Genomic DNA, 22425 nt, shown 5'->3' with positions numbered 1-22425 from the left:
TGGTTTGATGAGTATGTAATTAAAGTAGATCATATGCTGTGGCCTTCAAAGTCACAAGATCTCAAATCATTTGAATGCCTATGGGAGATTTTGGACCAACGTATTTGACAGTGCTCTCCAAAACCTTCAACTGAGGAAACATCAGTAACACTTTCTATGAATGTCAGGTTTGTAAACATCTATAAACACATTTACAACATGCTATAATGCACTCATACAGCATGATAAACATGGTTATAAATATTCATGAAAATGAATTACACTTTAGAAGAATGCTTTTTGGTGCTATATGTCAACCTTTTCAAAAAGGTTCTATATAGAACCATGTACAACATATTCTCCATGAGCCTGAAAAACCCTTATAAAATGTATATTCTTCAATCTTCGAGTGTGCATGATTCTATATCAAATCATTTTCTTTATGAAAGAATCCTTGAACAACCAAGTTAACCAAGGCAACCAAGTAAAGTGTGAATTACAGAATAATAACGCATATTTGTTACTCAATAGTAAGCGATAAGTTTGAAAACTGAATAAGTCCAAAGTTTGAACAGAGATGCGTAGAAATAAATGTTCTTTTTTGCCTCAGCAAAGATCTTTTCATAAAGTTTCTACAGCTCTTACCTTGAGATCAGTGAGAATGACCAGGCCAGAGTTTTTGTAGTTCTTTTTCTTTAGTTTGTACTTTGGGTTGACACATTCCCAAGTGACCTTTGGGAGCAGAAGGAGAGAATAGAGAGAGAGACAAGCTGAGCCTTGTCAGGGACTTTGCTGCTCATTCACTTTTACCACACACACAGAGGTTTGGTTTTCATATAGAGTCAGGACGAGGGGTCTTACATATGTCCTATATGTGTTATATCTACTTAAACACTGACATATGGCTGTTGTCGGAACAAAGCCTTGTATCTCCATTTTTGTCGTTTTTCTGTTTTTGACATGATTTGAAAATGCCTCTTACTCTTTACATTGGATGTAAATTTCATAATAAACGGACCAAAATAAACGCTTCAAAATCACTTGGAAAAAACTCTGGTTCATTGACTTACATTAAAAGTAAAGTGAGTTTTTTCCTTCTCCTGTAAAGTTGTCATTTTTTATAGATACGAGGTTTTTTTTCAACAACAGGGATGTATACCAAGCACTTTCTGAGCCTAACCCTGTTTTTGACATTGGTAACCACAAATAAACAGTTTTTTTTTTCACTTTGCTGGTTCTAATATTGCAGTATCAATACAAAGTCAGGACATTTTTGTCCTCAAAATGTACAAAAACGAACACAGACATAAACACACACTATATTCACCAGCACACAACAGGGAATGGGATTCTTTTCATCAATTCCAGCCTCCCTGTGAGAAAATGGCCCCTCTGTGACACACATCAAATGCAGGCATGTGTGACCGTGGATCTCTCTCACTGACCTTGTTCCCTCCAGAAACTTTCTGCATTTCTTTGAACGTGGCATAGAATTCGCCGATGAAGTCGTGCTTCCCCCTGGAGTCATAATCCCACACTAGGCACTGCGGGTGGCACCCAGAGCAAAATGATTTCAGACAGAACCTCTGATTAAATGCATGTATGTCCTTTTGGTTATTTGTTTCCTTTTTTGCTGAATTGCTCATAAATGCATTCATCTCTTACGCACCCTTAACTTTCTGTCCTCGTCGCAGCTGCATAGAGAGATCAAGGAGACTTTAAAGGGCTCCCAAACAGGGTTCAGGTTGTTCTTGATCACCTGTGACAGATATCAGCACCATTAAAGAAGTATTTCACTGGCATTAAACCTAAACTCTGTCTGCCGCAGCTGTAGTGTTTCGTAAGTTACCAAAGAATATTCTTGATGTCCCTGTCCAAGGAAAAGAACACAACCAAATGAGTGGTAAGAGAGGCAGACCAGCCACTGGAACATCATGAGCTCAAATCCCATGACTGTGTTCCTGGTTGCCCCCTTGGGCAAGGCACTTAGCCCCTTACTGGCACAAACAGTGTCGCTCTGCCAGTGACACTGTGCTGTTCCTAGACTGGGCGTATCTAGGCAGCAAAATGGTGTATTAATTAAGTACATAATAGAAAGCTTCTAATGGATGCATGCAGATGTTGCTGAATTCAGTGAATGTTTCTGCAAAACACTGTAATTGTAAAATGTACTTGTAAATTAAGCTGTAAATGTGTATAATTAATTTCACACATGGGTGTTTTCCAGAGGGAAGATTATGTAATGATATGTAGTGGTGTAGTTTTCACCGACTCCACCTGTTCACCATGGATATCTGAAAACCTCAGAGGCCAAGGGAACTGGAACTGCTTTTTTGTGACAGCGTCTCATTTTCTTATTGGTTGTAGTGTTGAGTTTGTGTTTAACTGTCACAAATTTCAAGCCTGGATTCAGATCAATGGTTTCCGTGAACCTCTTTCTGCAGGCCCCCTAGTGGCCATTCTGCCAGCATCATGGAAATTAACTTGGGAATTTTTAACTAATACAAATTATTTCCCCCCATAACTCTGTTGACAGATTAACTATGACACGTTTGGCTCTCTGTGTATACAATGTTCTGATTCTGTATTGACCTGCTAGCAAGAATTGAAGGGTATAAGGGGAGGGGTGAGAAACCCTGGCAGCTTCCTTTGTAGTAAAAAAATCATAATAAATAATAGCATTTAAATGCAACAAAAATAATTTTATAAATATTGACATGATTACTCACCAACAATAATAGGTTCCGTTTTGTAAATCATATACATTTCCATCAAAATATATTTAATATAGAATCATATACAACATGCAATGCTGCAATACAACGTGGTTGACTGAAAAGATGACCATAAAGAAAACAGGTGGATATTGCATTGCATGTCTACTGTGAAAAAAAGGCTGGAAGAGAGTTATAAGTCATTTGTTGTGTTGCAATTTTCTAGTTCAGGGAATTGGATTAAAATGATTGTCCATTGCAATTGATCGTACAATCCAGATGTGGTGGGCAGAGATTACATTAAAAAAATATTGGCAACACTTTTTATGAATGTCATGTTTGTAAGCATCTATAAACACATTCATATATTTAGCACAGTTATATGTGCATCATTCATGTTATAATGCATTCATAAGGCATCATAAACATGGCTATATATATTTATAATATTTTATATTTTATAAATATTTATAAAAACGCATTACATGTTACAGCCATGCTTATTATGCATTATGAATTGTTAACATAATGTATTATAAGCACTGTTCATAACAATTTGTAAGAGCTCATATGTTGTATTTGTCTCTAAGTAAAGTGAAGCGTACTGTACTACAGCCTCCTTCAGTGTTAAGAGTGAGGCTTAACGTTGAAGTATTTACTGAAGAATTTACTGAAACACTAAAACATACACAATAAAGCACATTACAGGCTTCAAATGTCAGAGTTTAAACTAGTGCTGCCACAGTGTTTTACCCAATGTGGGAAAGTCAATGTACACTACTGGTAATGTTCACCACCGTTAGCCTGGCACTAACTTAACACTGCATATCCAATAGATTGCTAGCAGAAATGAGTATTACTGTACTATAGTGTAGTGTGATGTGAAGGGTTCTAGCGCTTGACCAGTGAGGGAACAAACTGCAATGATAGCGCTCTACTACCAAGTATATCATGTTATTAACATTACTTATAATGCATTACGTTAACAATTCCTAATTCATTTCTTTCTGGATAAGAGCGTCTGTTAAATACTGTAAATGTAAACATAATATATAATCAACATGGCTATAAAGTGTAAATCAGTGTAATTCATTTTTATAAATATTTATAACTATATTATGTTTATAATGCCTTATGAATTTATTATAACATGTTATGAATGTGTATATAAATACTCAGAAACATGACTTTCATAGAAAGTTTTACCCAAATATTTTTAAAAATGCAGAGAAATCAGTCTTAAACTCACTTCAGTCCGATGTACAAGCTGTTCTGTCCCGTCATCATTGACCCGATAAATCTCCAAGAAGGGGTCGGACTTGCTAAAGAGATCCTGCAACACAGTCGCACACAATGTGCTGCAGTTAGGCAAGATTAGTAGAGCAAATAAAACTCGCCATGGGTTTTGTGGGACCTGTGCAGCAGGAAATTGAATGTAGTTTCCAGTCATTTGTCATCGTTCATTTTCTGCTTTTGTGCCTTTGTTTTTGCTAACAGCTATAACAAATCCATTCAGGGGAAACTGGTGTGAAACAATCATTTGACATGAGGTTTTGAGTCAGTGCTCTCAGAGGAGCATTAGTAATCAGTCTGGGGTGATTGATTCTGCAGGACACAGAGGACATGACTGGCAGTGTATGAATGTATGAGAAAGGACCGGAAAGGAAATGATGGGAGACGACAAAAAAGAGGTAAAAAAAAAAAAAAAAGATGTGGGTCAGAATGAGCCGTTAAATGTCCCCTTTTTGCGCTGCATTAGCCGCTACATCTCCACAGGGACGGGAAAAACAGGAGGTGCCCCCACTATCTGGTTGTCAAGGTAACGTCTTGCCAGTGCCTTGAGTGCATACTGATTCAGACAAGTGATTTGTCCATGTTCAGTCCCCGTCTGCACTCAAAGTTTCCATCATTTGCACAGTCATCACCGGAATCACACCTGACAACCAAATCTCTAAGTGCCAAGTTCAGCGTGATTACATTTGACTGAGTGTTCTTTAATCCTACATGAGCATGTCTAAGACAGTGTTACCTCAAAAAACGAGCACTGTAATGATATCATTAACAGAAAAGTCTAGGCTGCATTTATCTTTTCTAAGGTCTGATGGTGGATATAATTCTCTTTGTGGTCTCAGATATACGCCGAGCGTCTTCTAAGGTGTGAAGAGGCATCATCCAATCCAACATCAATAGGCAAATGCACTCAGAACATTACTGATTACATTTCTTTCCTGACAACTGTGGTTAAAATGCTTCATTCTTCCATTCAAGATGTAACTTTTCACTCTGAATGAGTGATATGAAATTCAAATTAGGTGCCTGGTTGTCAAAACAAAGCTAATAGACCATTTTGGGGAAGGTATAATTATGTCCATTTAGGCACGGCCTGCTAACATGTCCATTCTATTTTAGTCATTGCAGCGAGACCCAAAGCCATTTGAACAGACAGATCTTGTCTGAAGATTGCAGCTCAGCCATTATTCTGTCTGGACCTTAAGCAGAATTCATCTTCTGACGCATGTGCCCAACTATAGCCTGATTGCCTTGGATTTCTGGCAGATCTGTGAGTGTATGATCACAGTGAGCTCAAATGAGTCATTTTATATTAAAATGTTTCATCAACTCATTGCGGGTTCATGAAGATGCCAACTACAGGACATTGATCAGGAATAATGAACATAGTAAATTAATCTTAATGAACAATCTATAGACAATGGAGTGCAGTTCTTGAAGAAGTGCTGTGATAAAACAAGTACTCTCAATGGTGCCACTGCTTTAGCTATGGCAGAGAAAAAGCACATAATTGACAAGGCCTTAGGCAGAGAGAGCAGTGAGAACAACCTCCACACAAGCTTTATGATAAGTGGCAATTAAGTCCTCAGCAATGATAAACTACAGCCATTATGCAAGAGCATTGTTAAAACTACAGGATCAACAAGATTATATTGGAAAACACAGCTAAAAGGCAAAGATCACAGACGATGAAGGTGTGTTTTTTTTTTTTTATTTCCTCATCGAATTTGCCATCATTAGCCTTTCAGATTTGGGTGCATATTGCTGTGTCAGGCAGGCTGATGGGCTCAACATTCAGAAGAAAATAAATAACATGCATCTGCCTCACTTCAGATTTCATGAATATGTAATGTGGCTGTTCAGTGTGAACGACTCCCCAGCACCTAAAGAATAAAGGTGCCTTCAAAGTCAGCTTCATGAGGCCATGGGGATCTGCCTGTGTGAGCGCCAACCAGATTTGCAGGCAGATTGTTGTTCTTTTTTTAAAAATTGGTGGAGGTTTTGCTAGTAAGTGGCATTCCAGGGCATGAGAGCAGAAATCTCTGCCGGAAGGTCTACGTGGGCGCACTGGCTGCTTGCATTTAAGCTGCCCAAAACTGAGCCACTTGGCTGGCAAAACAAGCAAGCGGCACACTCTCACGGCCTCACCGCAAATTCCAAATGTCGTCTCTGGCTTCCAGACTTGGCTGCTACTAGTATATTAAGAATTGGCACTAGACTAGCTCAAAGTGAACAAGATCAATGATCTCCCGCAGATATCGACATGCTGTCACCCTGCGTTACTTGAGATGCATGAATTCAGATGGAGCAGTGTTAGCCAAATGAACAAAACTCTGCGTTTCTCAGATTATCACTCCACACAAGCATGGCCTCAGGCAAATGCGAGTGAAGCAGGTTGGGGGGGGGAGGAGATAGAGCGTATGAAATGGAAATGGAGGGAGGACCTCAAACAGAAAAATGGAAATAGAAGAGAGGAGGAGGAAGAGGGAGGGGAGAAAGCTAGAGGAGTGAAGAGAGCGGGAAGAAAGAGGTGCAAAAAGGTTTGTGTGCAGTGCAGTGGTGCTACAGGTGTAAAGGACACCTGAGGAACTGCAGGGCGTGGTAGTATGAGGGAAAACTGATTGAGTGAGGGAGAACTCTGAAAACTGGAGTTCTGAGCAGCATCTGCCTGTAGCTAGAAGGCCAGACTCCCTCATAGCTGTAGTAGGACTGTTGTAGGACTGAGGAACATGGAGGAGATGGGGTGGCGGTGGGGATCCTTTGTCAGGGGAACAGAAGGTGAGGATGTTAATTTATATAGCGTTAGATTGTTTCAGCCATGCTCCTCCGCCCAATCTTCAGTTATAATACAACACTATTATATGTTAGTGTGACAAGAATTTGATCCATGTCATTTTAACGATTTCTATTGGTTAGTTCCTCATGAAACCTTCACACATTGTTAAGGGATAACGCATACTTTCCTATTTATAATCTTAACAATAAACATTAGCTGTGCTGGTGATAATTTCACATTTATTTAAATAAACGTTGACGGATTGGTGTTATACAGAAATACAATGTCAATTTAATATGTATTAGCGCTTCGAAACATTTTCAATAAATTTCAGGTATTTTTAGGTATTTCAGTACATACTAGCCACTGACATCAGCATATTATCCCTAGTGAGATTGTAGACATTAACAAAAATCTATCAGGCATCATCTGCGATGGACTGGGTGTATGTCTGTCCAGACATGTCCAGACCCTGTCCAGGGTGTATCCTGTCTTCTGCTCAATGACATTTACGGTATTTGGCAAACACACTTATCCAGAGTGACTTACAATTTGACCATTTTTACACAGGTAGGCGAAGGTAGTGTTAGGAGTCTTGCCCAAAGATCAGTATAGGGTAGGGTACTTGCCCAGAGGAGAATTGAACCCCAGCCTACTGCATGGAAGGCAGAGATATTACCCACTACGCTATACCAACCACTGCTGGGATAGGCTCCAGCACCCCATCGCAACCCAGAAGGATAAGTGGTCCTGTCAGGCATCATAATTAGTCTAAGCCATGTGGTGAAACCTTGTTTATGCGATACATGCTTTACCCTAGTTACAAAAAGCCTTGGAATGATCCAGATAATAGTAATACTGAGTCAGTCATTGCATTTAAATATATATTCTTCATATATAATAGTGATTTTGATTATTAGAGGTAGCCCAAAACCCTCCTTTTCCTGCCCTCAACCCTGTCAGGCCTATCTTTTTTGAGAGCTTCCATTTTGATCACAGTGTTCTAACTTAAAAGACCTTACATTACAGCTGCTATAAGTCACATATACCTGCCCATTTCCAGACCCTAATAATGTTAATTTAGTTCGTACATTATTCAGAATCTATTATGCAGTGAAAAGCCTCTTTCAGCTCTGCATCTATCTATCTTGAGAGAGCTGTATCCAGTGATTTAGAGGGGAGAGTCAAATTTGCTCCACGGGCTGACAAAAGGAGCATGAAGATAAAATTGCAGTGAGCACCTGTGCATGCAAAATGTTGAGTTCTGAGTGAAAGAAATGCATTCGCTTACCTTATCATCCAACTTCTTGGCACAAAAGGAGAGTTCAACGTATCCGTTGTTGCCAGAAATCTCCTCAGCGTGAATCTTGGGACATAACAGGGCACTTTGTTTAATACTTGATTTGTATGTGTTTTTGGTTGTAAGCCATGTGATGCTGTAGCCTTGTTTACATTGTATTCTGTATCCTAATCATAAATAGCCTGGATCTGCAGATAAGAGCATTCCTTAGGCACTACTGAATTGGTTCTCTCATTTTAGAGAGGGTATCATCTTCAAAGTTGCTTTAATTTGGTTGCCAAATGCAAACGGAACACCTCTGAAAGGATTAAACATATATCTTGTGTTCTGTTCTGAAACAGTAAGCATTTTTGTCAATTAAAAGGGAAATATGTGACCAATATGAGACAGTAAACAAGAAGTGGCATTTTAGTGCTTTCAGCCAAGTGCTTTGTAATATGATTGCATAATCATGCTGGTCAGAGCAATCATAGACTACTACACTCAATTACACAAGGCAGTTGCAGCAGATCTAGATATTTTACATAAAACATATGACTTTACCCATTTTTAAAACTCTTTTGATTACTTGGTCAATTGACTGAATACTGAGTTTATTTGAATAGTAGCATAATCAATAATGACAGCCTGACATGCAATGTATTTGTGCTTTTACATAATATACATACATTTGTGCATAAGCAAAATATACAGTCAGGTCCACAAATATTTGGATATTGACAAAGATAATGTTGTTACAGCTGGCTGTCTACTATAGCATACTGAAATTAAAATTAAATAATGAAAATGAGCTCAAAGTGCAGATTTTCAACTTTAATGTCAGGGCATTTACATCCAAATCAGGTCAGGTGGATTTATAGCATAGGGGCTCAAAAGTAATACTAATAATTGGGCATTAAATTGTCATTTTTGTACTTGGTTGCCAATCCATTGCAGCGAATGACTGCCTGAAATCTGGAACCCATAGACACGGGTGGGTTTCTATGCAAGTCTTTTACTGCCACTGTCCTCGGTTCCTGCTTGTTCTTGAGCCACTGTACCTTCATTTTTGCCTTCAGGAAGTAAATGCATGCTCGATTGCATTGAAGTCATGAACACTTGGCCACTGCAGAAATTATGCTTCTCTAGTTGGATTGATTTTGGGTCATTTTACATCAGCACTGTGGAATACTGTTTAATGAGTTTTGAAGCATTTGTCTGGATCTGAGCAGATAATATAGCCCTATATGCTTCAGAGTTCATGCTGCTACTTTTACCAGCAGTCACATCATCAACAAATGCAAGAGAACCAGTTCCACTACTAGCCTTACATGCCCATGCCATAACACCTCCACCACACTTTACAGATGAGGTGGTGTCAATAAGGTGATGTGTTTTAGATTTTATTGGCAAACTCCAATCTGAGCTAATTTTGAGGCTTACCAACAGTTTAGATCTTGTAGTAAACCCTCTGTATTTCCTCTGGTGATGTCTTCTCTTGATTGTTGCAGATACACCTACCTCCTCAAGGATGTTCTTGATCTGGTCAACCGTTGCATAAGATTTTTTCTTTTTTCTGTCACATACCACAGTTTTCTGGGGTCTTTCGGTCCTTTTGGTCTTTCTGTGTTCACCCATGCCGTCTTTCGTTTTTAAAAAATTACCAAATAGTTTGTTTGGCCACACCTAATATTTTTTGCTCTCTCTCTGTTTTGTTTTGTTTTGATTTTTCAGCTGAATGATGGTTTGCTTCACTGGCAATGAAAACCATTTGGATTTCATATTGAGAGGTCACTCCTGTTTTAAAATTACTGCACTGGTTACCAGTATCATTGAGGATAGATTTCAAGGTCCTGCTACTAGATTTTAAATCTCAAAATGACCTTAAAGCACCACTTACATCACATAGTGTCTGTCTGCCTATTTTCTGGCACGTGATCTAAGATCTGCAGTTAGTGACCTTCTAGAGACATCCTCTATAAAATACAGAAAACATGGAGAGGCTGTTTCAGTTATTCTGCTTCTGAACTGTGGAACTCAATTCAAGCTTTTATTAGACAGTCGAGCTCACTTTTAAGAAGCATCTAAAATTTAAATTAGCATTTAACTAAAACTCTGCGTCTCATGGTTTTTATCTTCTAATTCAATATGTTTCATTTTCTTCTCATTCTAAATAAATTAATAAATAAGATTTCTTGTATAACTATGTTTTATCACCTGTCTGTAAAGCACTTTGAGTGGCCACTGGCATTAAAAGTGCTATATACATAAACATTATTGTTGTTATTATTATTATTATTATTATTATTATTATTATTATAACAGCAACATTCCAAATGCAAATTCCACACTTGAAATCAAAAGTACATCTGCTTGTTTGTAAATAAAATAATGAGGGAATAATGTTTGAAGGTTGTTTGGTTGTTTGATCCTTCATGTTCATCTGATTTGGATGAAAATGTTCTAAGCATGAAACTAATAGTCTAAGCTTACTTTGAACTCATATTCAGAATTTCATTTAATTTCAACTCGAATATGCCGAGGGTAGACAGCTACCATAATAACTCTGTCGGTGTCCAAATATTTATGGACCTGGCTGTAAAAAGCTGTGCCTCCATGGCAAAGTAAAGTTATATTACTAAATGCAAAGTGCTTACAAATTAATTATTGTCTTCCAAAATGATTATTAAATGTAATCTAATGACTGGATGTTATCTTGGGTAAATGAATTTATGTTGTAGATTAGACATAAAATGCTTTTCATATGTCCATAAAGACACACAAGGGAGAAATATGTCATTCACTGAAGAAGAAAAATGAGTAAAAGTGAAGGGATTTGAAGAACAAACTAGCAAATCATGTAGTCAGGACCAAAAAACCCATTAACATGTCAAAAAATCATAAAGGTTGATAGTTCCAGACGCATCATTGCCCATCATTGCATAAATTTCCCTATTTCTTCAGACAGTGGATGTCCTTGACAGTTCTGGAGATTTTAAAAAGCTACGAAGAGGAGAGTTTTAAAACAATAAAGCAATAATGTCTGCGGTAAAAATCTACAACCGGTGTGGAATCTAATGAGGGAGACCTTAGAGCCCAGAGGTCATCATAGTGGGTGTTCAAAAGTCGGGAAAAGGCCACCTGTCTAGAACACAGTCAAGTGCAGCGGCTGTAAACTGATGAGCAAGCAAAGCACTGCGTGTGTGGGCTTTGAAGCATCATCTTACAAGCTGAAATAAGCAAACTATTTTTCAAAGTTGCTTTAATTGTGTGAGGCTCAATTGCACAGTTGGCACATGAGAAAGTAAGGAGTTAGAAATCATTTAGCAGTTTTTGGAAGAGTTACAAAAGTGGTAGATATACAGAAAATATGCCTATGCCTTCCATTTCCAGCAGACTAATCAGTTGCATATTATCCCAATAGATCAGCCAACTTTTTCCAGAAACACATTAAGTTTTTCTACATAAACTAGGCCACTGGTCTGAAAAGAACTATAAGGCTACAATAACATTTTTCTAAGCAGCTGCCAGCAAATCTCATCCTAACAGCCCTGTCCCTGGGTCAATTTAAGCCAGGGCGTGAACGTGCCAGAACTGCAACTTCAGCTGTACTTAAAGACAGAGTCAAACGCTTTGTTAAAGGCTGCTGTATGACCAAAAAAAAAAAAACAAACTGAATTTCAGAATCACCCTTTTTCTGATGTTTTGCTGGAGCTGCAAGTAGAAGCTTCACTTCCATGGTATTGTGCAAGTCTAGTTCTGCTACCTGTAGGAAACCACTAAGCAAAGTAAAGCCTGAGATAATTGGAGCAATTCACCTTCTCCGCCCGAACGCTCTGAAAACACCCCGGCTCACATTCATATCTATTAGCACATTAATTGAGGGCCTCGGAAAACACACCTCTGCCGACAGTGTTCTCTTTTGACTAGTGCGTTGGCCTGACAGATGGTGTTTGCTCTTTTTTTTTTCCAACTCCCAACCTCCTCTTCATCTCTCTCTGTACGCCTGAGGTACTTCAGCCTATTGAGCCCTTATGAAAAGGTTTGTTTTTGTTTTCCATGCTCAGTAATCTCCTTTTGATGGATAAATCAAAACAGAGCAAATTATAATGTTATGAGATACAGACATGTACCTAAGGACCTTTTCTTCTACAAAAGAGTGTGTGTTGATGAAAGCACAAAGGCAGCTTGTCTGGTAATACCAATCGGACATGCTGTATCAGAACTGATACATCAAAACACAACTTACCGTAATGGTGGATTTTCCAGCATATTTTCCGTATTTCAGTAACAGAGGCTTCACCATCTTTTTCTGAGCCACTATCTGTTGGACAGATTTTTAGAAAGTGCTTATGTGTGGAATGTACAAGTGAAAACCATGGTATAGAATAAAATGCACCTTTAGAAGCACCTATTCTGACCAATTTATGGGGTCCTCCTGCCTTATAGCTCCACTAGATAAGTGTACAATTGCAGACAGAAATATGGATGCAGACACCAAATATGGATGATAAAGATCTAGAGCTATTTATTCCGTTTCACATTTATGGCCATTCAACCTAGGTCTACTCATTTAGGAAATCTGCTGATTTATCTTCAGTGTTCACTAACCTTGGTCCTGGAGATCTATGTACAATAGATCCTGCCACATTCTGCCATACCTGCTACAGCTAATGAGTTTCTTCACAAGTTCCCGATCACTGCCTGTGCGTCTCTTTGTCAAGCTCCACAACTGCCCGTCCAGTGCATCTGATGCTGGTGTTTCTTCTTCATTGATCGAGTGCCCACTGCTAGTCTTCTGGAACAGTCTGACCATCATGGTCACAACTCCTGCTTTTCCCCATTTTCTGTATATTATACTAATAATCAAATCTCATTCTCTGTTATTGTTTCCCCTTTTGACTCTTGGTTCCTCTCAAGGTTTCTTCCTCTTGCTCTTAGGGAGTTTTTCCTTTCCACTGTCACCATTGGTGACACTCGTGGGGACTTGGAATTTTTCTATGAAGCTGCTTTGTGACAATGCCTGTTGTAAATAGCCCTATATAAACTTGCTGTAGGTTGGAACTAAAATCTGCAGGAAGGTAGATTTCCAGGACAAGAGTTGGTGACCACGGGGCTAAAGGCTAGATGGGCAACAGTTTCTAATTGCACGCTAGCAAGGTAGAGCTTCAAGTTAAGCCTTTTTAATAAAGTGGCTGAGTATAAATGCAAAATCAAGATCAATCTCACCTGGCCAAGTGTGCACTCCACACCACCCAGGAAGTCGTCATCACGAGTTCCAATGCTGTGGGTTCCATGAATGTCGTATACCTCAAAGCGCAGCTTCTGCACCTCCTCGAAATAGTAGTCCAGCAGTAAGACTTTGGCAAAGACTGGGTTCAGGTTACTCTTGATGACTTCTGTGCGATCCAGCTGAATGATGAAAAAGAGAGCAATGATCAGACCACTCTATTCAGGCAAATTCATAAAATCAATTACCACATTAGAGGCTCTGATTTCTGCTGAGACTGAATCCATCAACTGAAAAAACTGATAAAAGACATTTACTTGATTCAATCATGTACATAATTTCCACATGAATAAAATACAAAGATTCTCAGAAGAACCGGGGTAAGCAGACATTAGACCCACCATTTTTCAGAGTTCTGGGGTTTGATGTTTGATTGACTTTGGCTACTTGTTTTAAAAAATAAATGCACCCCTTGTACTTAACTTATTTTGACTGCCAGCTAAATTAATAAAAGGGAACTTGGCACATTTTGTCTTTTGGTTTACTTTATTTTGGTAGTAATTCTGTTGAGGTAACACTTCTTTTCATATTGAAAGTACACCGATCAGGCATAACACTATGACCACCTCCTTGTTTCTAAGCTTATCGTCCATTTTATCAGCTCCACTTACTATATGGGTGCACTCTGTAGTTCTACAATTACAGACTGTCCATCTGTTTCTCTGCATACTTTGTTAGCCCCTTTTACCCTGTTAGTGATCAAGATTGCTATATCACTGATGTGTTGGTGTGTTAGTGTGTGTTGCGCTGGTACGAGTGGATCAAACACAGCAGTGCTGCTAGAGCTTTAAAACACCTCAGTGTCACTGCTGGACTGAAAATAGTCCACCAACTAAAAATATTCAGTCAACAGCATCCTGTGGGCAGCATCCTGTGACCACTAATGAAGGACTTGAGGATTTCAACACAAACCATACAACAGCAGATGAGCTATCGTCTCTGACTTTACATCTACAAGGTAGACTAACAAGGTAGGAGTGTCTAATAGAGTGGACAGAGAGTGGACACAGTGTTTAAAAACTCCATCAGCACTGCTGTGTCTGATCCACTAGACCAGCACAACACACACTAACACACCACCACCACGTCAGTGTTACTGTAGTGCTGAGAATGATCCACCACTCAAATAATACCTGCTCTGTGAGGGTCCATGGAGGTCCTGACCACTGAAGAACAGGGTAAAAGGGGGCTAACAAAGTATCAGAGAAACCAGTGGACTAGTCTGTAACTGTAGAACTACAAAGTGCACCTATGTAGTAAGTGGAGCTGATAAAATAGACAATGAGTGTAGAAACAAGGAGGTAGTCATAATGTTACGCCTGATCAGTGTTTGTGCAAACATTAAGCAATTAAATAGATTTTTTAATCATGTTTGAAAGCTGCATCAAATATCTGAACAATGCATCTGAACAAATAATGTTTCTTATTGTGAATGTTTTTAAAAAGACTGCTGATATTATATAATACCATTAGCTTCTTATGTAAAAACTGTATTGATTAGTCAGACCTACAGAACTCTACTGCAGTGCTCTAATCATTTTGATACACCATCACTGAAGATCTCTCATAAACACACATCTACACATCCACACACAAATGCAGCTGAGCAGATCGTGGCCTTGCTCTCCCTACGGGTTTACTCATCCATCTAACTCACATTACCTCCACCTCCCTCCTCCCCACTTTTATATTGTTCACATGAGCATATGAAAAATCCACTGAAGCAAATAGTCATTTTGAAGTACGTTTATCGTATTAAAACCTAAAAGTGTGCTGCTCCTCTGAGATGGTGTAGGCTTTGCAACTGAATGCAAATTCATGAGTCATCATGTAATTCATCACTATATGAGAGATGTAATCTGAAAATGAGAGCGAACCAAACATGTTGCATTATAAGATTAACACTCACACATGCCTCTCACAGTAGTAGAATATCTGAACCAATGTTTCAACAAAAATGAAAATGTGGGCTCAGTAAAAAGGAAGAAAAAAGTGTTGGGAATTGTTTGATTTAGATTTATTTATTCTGTTTATTTTCCTTTGTTTTAGTTGGTATTCCTTGTCTACGGCTGTGTAACAATAAATAGCGGGGTTTAAAAAGCCACCTCCATTTCTGTTCTCGTGCTTTGAACAATTACACCAAATGGCCTTACAACACCCCCTAAGGAGGATGTCTTGGGGCAGAAGACAGTAAGGTATTTATGACAGGATTCAAATGTCCCACTCTGTTCTATATAACTGTACTGGGGGTAGTGGGTCAGTTTCACACACTATATTGTCAAATGTATAAGCTCGTCTGCCTTCACATGCATAAAAACAATGTGACATCACATTCTTAATCCATAGGGTTTAATATGATGTCAGCCCACCCTTTGCAGCTATAACAGCTTCAACTCTTCTGGGAAGGCTTTCCACAAAGGTTAGGAGTGTGTTTATGGGAATTTCTGACCATTCTTCCAGAAGGGCATTTGTGATGTCAGACACTGATGTTGGATGAGAAGGCCTGGTGTTCTACCTGGTTGAGGTGCAGGCCAGTCAAGTTATTCCACACCAAACTCACATATCCATGTTTTTTATGGACCTTGCTCTGTGCACTGGTCATGTTGGAACAGGAAGTCCCCAAACTGTTCCCACAAAATTAGAAAATTGTCTCTTGGTGCTGAAGCATTAAGAGTTCCGCTCACTGGAACTAAGGGGCTGAGCCCAAATCCTGAAAAACAACCCCACACCATAATCCCCCCTCCACCAAACTTTACACTTGGCACAATGCAGACAGACAAGTACCGTTCTCCTGGCAACTTCCAAACCCAGACTCATCCATCAGATTGCCAGAAGGAGAAGCGTGATTGGTCACTCCAGAGAACACGTCTCCACTGCTCTAGAGTCCGGTGGTGGCGTTTTACACCACTGCATTCGACGCTTCCCATTGCGCTTGGTGATGTAAGGCTTGGATGCAGTTGCTCGGCCATGGAAACTCGTTTCATGAAGCTTTCTATGCTGTTCTTGAGCTGATCTGAAGGCCACATGAAGTTTGGAGGTCTGTAGTGATTGACTCTGCAGAAAGTTGGTGACCTCTGCGCACTCAGCATCCGCTGACCCCGTTTTGTCATTTTACGTTATCGACCACTTCGTGGCTGAGCTGCTGTCGTTCCCAATCACTTCCACTTTGTTATAATACCACTGACAGTTGACTGTGGAATATTTAGTAGTTAGGAAATTTCACACCTGGACTGCACAGGTGACATCCCATCACGGTACCACGCTGGAATTTCCTGAGCTCCTGAGAGCGACCCAATCTTTCACAAATGTTTGTAGAAGCAGTCTGCATGCCTACATGTTTGGTTTTATACATCTGTGGCCATGGAATTGATTGGAACACCTGAATTCTGTGATTTTGATGGGTGAGTGAATACTTTTGGCAATATAGTGTAGCTTAAAATCTGTGTGTCTGAGCTGCTGTTCAGATTGAGGTGAGACTAGGCCAACTGTACTCTTTTTATAAAACCATCATTATTTCTGCAAACCCTAGTCTCCTGAATCTCTTCCATGGCAAGATCAAAGATTTTCTACAAAAGAGAAACAAAAAAATCTTATTACTTGTGTTGTGTTTTTAAAATCTGCGCACAGTAGAGCGAGCGGCAACTGAGCGCAGCCGTCATTACCCAAAAGCGTATCTGAAAAGGTCATTTACCATCTCTGCGACAGTGAGGAAAAGGATCAGTTCATGTGTGCCCAATCAATCTCACTAACAGTATAATAGTGTCAGTGTCAAAGGCCTAATGTGTCTATATTATGCACATCAAGAAGAATGACCTCTCTCCATCAAGCATGTCACAGCAGATCCACAGTTCTTTTCAATTATGCCTTTGCATTCATGTAGCACTGGCATATCACTGGAGATTCCCAAGCTAACCACCTAGAGCTGTGTTAAACCATATTCCAAGTGCAGTTTTAGGCCTCAGCAAAGGAGTTCATGGACAAAAGGGATTCAGTCAGCTAGGCATGAGCAGTAAGAAAGTATTTTAGCATTTATTTACATTTTACGGCTTTTGGCTGACATTCTTAACCAGAACGACTTATAATTTGATGATTTTACACAAGTAGGCAAAGGTCTTAGGAGTCTTGCCCAAGGACTCTTATTGGTATAGTGTACAGTACTTGTCCAAGCAGATCATTGAACCCCAGTCTACAGCATAGAAGGTAGAGGTGTTACCCACTACACTATACCAACCATCAATTTATGTGAGAAATTACATCACAATATGCCTTTTTTGGAGGTCTGTAGTGACTGACTCTACAGAAAGTTGGTTGACCTCTGCGCAGTATGAGCCTCAGCATCCGCTGACGCCACTTTGTCATTTTACATGGCCGACCACTCGTGGCAGAGCTGCTGTCGTTCCCAATCGAGTGCTTTTTGTGTTCCATGAAAATGTCTTCAAGTATCATATCAGATTTTTTTTGCATATCATCTACTCTTAGTATCAACAATAAGCAGGAGGTTCTGTCAAAAGAACACTGGGAATTAATCTGTGGGGAACCCAGACTTATTGACCATAAAAGATGAAGAAGAAGAAGAAGAACTAGCACTGGGTGCATTTGCCAAAGAGCGACCGGAGGGATTGCAAGGCTAAAGGAGGATAAGCAAATCACTGTGGCAGCAAAGCTCATAGAGAGTGACAATTCTACAAAACAGAGTTGCTATATCAACCAGTATTTGTGGCTGTCTGGACTTGAGCCGGGCTTTGCTACCCCGGTAGCTTTTTTTTACGGTGTGCAGATGCAGCAGCAGGAAACATTTGAAGTGTGCAGCCCGGTGGCCCCAGGGGCATGTTGGAGAGAGTTTACACAGAGTATTCTCATGTGATCTGAGACCACAGGATTATTTAAAATGAGTAGATAAATAAATGCAGATGATGCAGTGTGGCACAGCATGTGTAGAATTGCTAACATCCTCTAGAACGTTTGTTTGGGGAAAAAAGAGCAAAAAGAAGGAGAGATAGTAAGTGAGAGAGTGTGAGAGAGATAGAGAGAGAGAGAGCGAGCGAGAGAGAGAGTGAGAGAGAGAGAGAGAGAGAGAGAGAGAGAGAGAGAGAGAGAGTGAGAGAGAGAGAGAGAGAGAGAGCGAGCGAGAGAGAGAGCGAGCGAGAGAGAGAGAGAGAGAGAGAGAGAGCGAGAGAGAGAGTGAGAGAGAGAGAGCGAGCGAGAGAGAGTGAGAGAGAGAGAGAGAGAGAGTGAGAGAGAGAGAGAGAGAGAGAGAGAGAGAGAGAGAGCGAGCGAGAGAGAGTGAGAGAGAGAGAGAGAGAGAGAGAGAGATGCAAGTTGGTCTCAGACAATGAAACGTGAGTGGGTTTAGCTCCCACTCAATTTAGAAATGCTGATGATTTGCATGACAATGGCACCTCCCCATTGAGAAGGAATGGAAAAGCGTAGACCACCTAATGGATCATATCCTCTCTGTGCACATCCTACAATCCGTACCGGAGAAGGCATTGAGCTGTAATCTCCACACTATTTGGTCTATTCAGGGGCACAGGCAACAAAAAAGCCCACCTGACTTGTTCATACATTGTTTATAGGAGCAAAAAATGCATCAACCCATCATGATACATCAATCTGAACGTGGTGAAGTGAAGGTGAACATTCGAATTGATTATAGCCTATTAAAATAACATTCAATAAAGTATGTACTGACATGCATAACATGAAATTCCCTGGTTATTTTCAAACACGGTTGTTTTTTATTGTCTAGCTTCCACTACAATTTACTACCACTACTACCGCGACCCTGAGGGAGAAGCAGCTTAGAAAATGGATGGATGGATGGATGGATGGATGGATGGATGGATGGATGAATGGATGGATGGATGGATGAATGGATGGATGGATGGATGGATGGATGGATGGATGGATGGATGGATGATTATAATAATATTCATGTATTCATGTCCAAGCTCATTTTTGGACAAAATAAAAATTCTGGATGATTTTCAAACACAAAAATGTTACATGTAAGAAAAAAAACTCCAAACACATTCAGAGTAGTTTTTAAAAATAACTCCAATTTATAGCAAAAATAATCAAATGAAATTAAACTGCAGGGACATTTAAGATTTTATTACAGATAATGAATAATTTCCCAAATAAGTATAATTCAATCAAGTTACTGGGAAGTCTGAGATTTACAGACTTGTTTATATTTTTACAACCTAATCAGGTTCAAGCTTTACATACTGGTTTACACTTGTTTATGAAGTAATAAGGTACATTTAATACTACTTGTTTATGATAAGATCCATAATTTACTAGTTTATGATTTCATAAGGTCTAAGATTCCAAGATTTACATACCTGGTTATGATGTCGTGAAGTGCAAGATAGACATGCCTGTTTATGATGTCATATGATCTAAGATTTAAATACTCATTTATACTTGGTTATGATGTAATGAGATCCAGGATTTACATACTTGTTGAAGTCTTTATGTCCCACATGTTTGTACTTATATCATGTAAAGGTATACAATTTACATACTTGTTTATTCTTATTTATGATGTATTAAGGTGTGTGACTTACATACTCGTCTGTATATGTTCACGATGTAATGTGCTATAATAAGCTTTAAGATGTACATACTTATAAACATTTGTTTATGGTGTAATATGCCCTATATTATAGTAATATTCACAAAAATGTGCTCTTTATTGGCCAAACTCACATTTCAGTCTCTTTCCAAGCATCAAAAGCTGGGCTGTTTCTACTGCCTACAATTCAGAACTTTATCAATCAAACTTGTAGAGGGTTATTTATCACATTTGCACATTTTTGACTGGGTATAAACAAATCTAGTCAAATAGTAGTCAAATGTGAGCTTTTGTGAGGCACTGAATCAGTTTCTAAACAATCGTTATCAAACTGAATCATTTTGAGATCAACCTCTCCTGTTTATGATGTCATAATCTGTTTGTTGTTTATGATGTAATAAAGCCACACTTTTGTTACCTCATATTCACTTTATTTTGGTTGACTGTACCTTATTGAGCCGAGTCCCTCTTTAAACACCCTGTTATCTGCTAGTCGTCACTGACAGAGAGCTGAGAGTGACTCACACCGGCGTGAATCGTGTGCCCACTGCAGACATGGAGGCATGACAGCTCGTAGGTTAACATCTAAACCAGGACGTTAACACACACAACAACTGTAGGCCAGTGATGGCATAATTATGGATTGGGATTCACATAAGGCGCGGACCTGTGACGTGACACATAAAAGACGCCTACATTGATGTAAACTGGATTCAGGCTTTCTTCCTCAGCACATATACAGCAGCTTGAGCAGTTAAGCACAAAGAACAACCAGCACAAAAGCTCATGTCTGCGTGAAAAGAACTGGCCAGGCAAATGCATTTAAGCTCATGCACTGAGGAACTGAAGAATATTGTCATATCCTACAGGCACACGCCAACATATCAGATTTATTCTGGAAGCCAAAGGGAGAAATTATGCCATAACAAAATTTACATCTATAATTTTTTGCAGAGTGCTCTGAGTGAACCCAGCCATAGATTAAAAATGAATAGGTTCATTTATTCTTTCCACACTACTGTAAAGTGATTCACGAGTTCTTACAACTGCAAATAGATAGAGAGGAGAGTCAAGAGCAGCTCTTTTGAAGGGCCCATATTAGAGTTTCATCTTGAATTCATTGCTTTTGTGAATGTGTTTACATACAGTGCGACTTGAAAGTTTGTAAGGCCTTAATCATTTTGAGAATTTCTACATAATTTGGCCTAAAATATGATCAGATCTCCATTTAAGTCATAAAAATCGATAGCGAGAACCCAGTACCAGCGTGGACATAGTTTTTTATTCATTTATTGAACTACGTAATCTAACATTTAATGTCTTTGTTGGCAAAAGTATGTAAAATTTTTGCTTTCAGGAACTGATGTAACCCCCTAGAACAGCAAAGAATTCAACCAAACAGTTCCTATAACTGTTGATCTGCCCTGCAAATTGACTTGGAGGATGCTTGGCTCATTCCTCCCTAAAGAACTGCTTAAAACTAAATGTAAGAGCAGCAATATATGAAAATATTATTTGTGTAACAGTATAATTTGTTTGAGATTGTTTTGTTTAGAAGTTCAGAAATCAAGCTTTACTCCTCAGGAACAAAATCAGTGATTTTAACAGGACAATAATTTAAAATCAGACCAAAAGCTATTAGAATAATCACAGTTAAGTAATAGACAATGATCTAGTACTTTGGATCAAATGCAATACAGTTAAAAACTATAATGCCATTTCCTTATTTGCCTTATTTGTTAAAAATCTGCTGTCAAAAGTCAAAAGGTGAATCTGATCAAAAGATCTCTCATCAATAATAATCATAAATAGAGGTTGTAAAAGCTCTAACTGGCCATACCCTGTTTGTTATCTGCTAGCAAACAGGCTGTACTGGCTCATAAGATTGCATGCTGGTGCATCGTGCTTAGACTTTGATGATTGTTAAATGTCTATTGAAGACAAAAAAAAGAAATCCTGCTCACAAGACTTTGCTCTCTGTTCACATTTCAGAGTGTTAGTTAAGACCTGGTGGGGTAAGGTTAGCAAGAGTTTAACTTACAATCAGTCAAACTGTAGAATTTTACAGAGCAATAAATGAAGGTAAAGATTTTACTATTAGACCAGATCAGTCTGCTCTTGTAGAATCTGGCAATGTGAAAAATGACGCCTGATTCAGACAGACCAGCTACTAGAAAGCACTGCAGATCTCAATTCTGCCAATAAAAAATACTTTCTAAAATTTCTCTGAGCTGGTTGAATAAAAAAACATGAGAGAGTAGTGGAGTAAAAGATCAGATATTTGACTTTGAAGTGTAGTGGAGTGAAAGTAAAGTCACCCAAAATGGATTAACTTCAGTAAAGAAAAGATACACAAAAAAAACTACTAAAGTACAGTAACTAATTACATTTACTTTGTTACTGTAAATCACTGCCGATTACAGATTATGACTAAGGTCCAGTCAGAGTGAGATGAGTAGCGTGAGCAGTGCTTGTGTTTTTAATTGCTTTAAAATGATGTCAGACTCAGGAAAAGTC

General features: G+C 39.0%; 1 protein-coding gene across 2 annotated transcripts in view; it reads right to left on the bottom strand.

Moving 5' to 3' along the window:
• Positions 1-22425, bottom strand: part of cpne7 (copine VII) — a 75772-nt gene that overhangs the window by 40329 nt on the left and 13018 nt on the right. For both annotated transcript variants that reach the window (XM_017707304.2, XM_037545426.1), the window contains exons 3-9: positions 13268-13450; positions 12288-12362; positions 8051-8125; positions 3943-4026; positions 1649-1738; positions 1425-1523; positions 625-711 (exon numbers count right to left, since the gene is read on the bottom strand). In XM_017707304.2, coding sequence (XP_017562793.1) covers positions 625-711; positions 1425-1523; positions 1649-1738; positions 3943-4026; positions 8051-8125; positions 12288-12362; positions 13268-13450 — 693 coding nt within the window. The remainder of the gene's footprint in view (positions 1-624; positions 712-1424; positions 1524-1648; positions 1739-3942; positions 4027-8050; positions 8126-12287; positions 12363-13267; positions 13451-22425) is intronic.

This window comes from Pygocentrus nattereri, chromosome 15, assembly GCF_015220715.1.
Source record: "Pygocentrus nattereri isolate fPygNat1 chromosome 15, fPygNat1.pri, whole genome shotgun sequence".
Classification (NCBI taxonomy): domain Eukaryota; kingdom Metazoa; phylum Chordata; class Actinopteri; order Characiformes; family Serrasalmidae; genus Pygocentrus; species Pygocentrus nattereri.
Note: the sequence above shows the minus strand (reverse complement) of the source record. Positions and strands in the feature narration are given on the sequence as shown.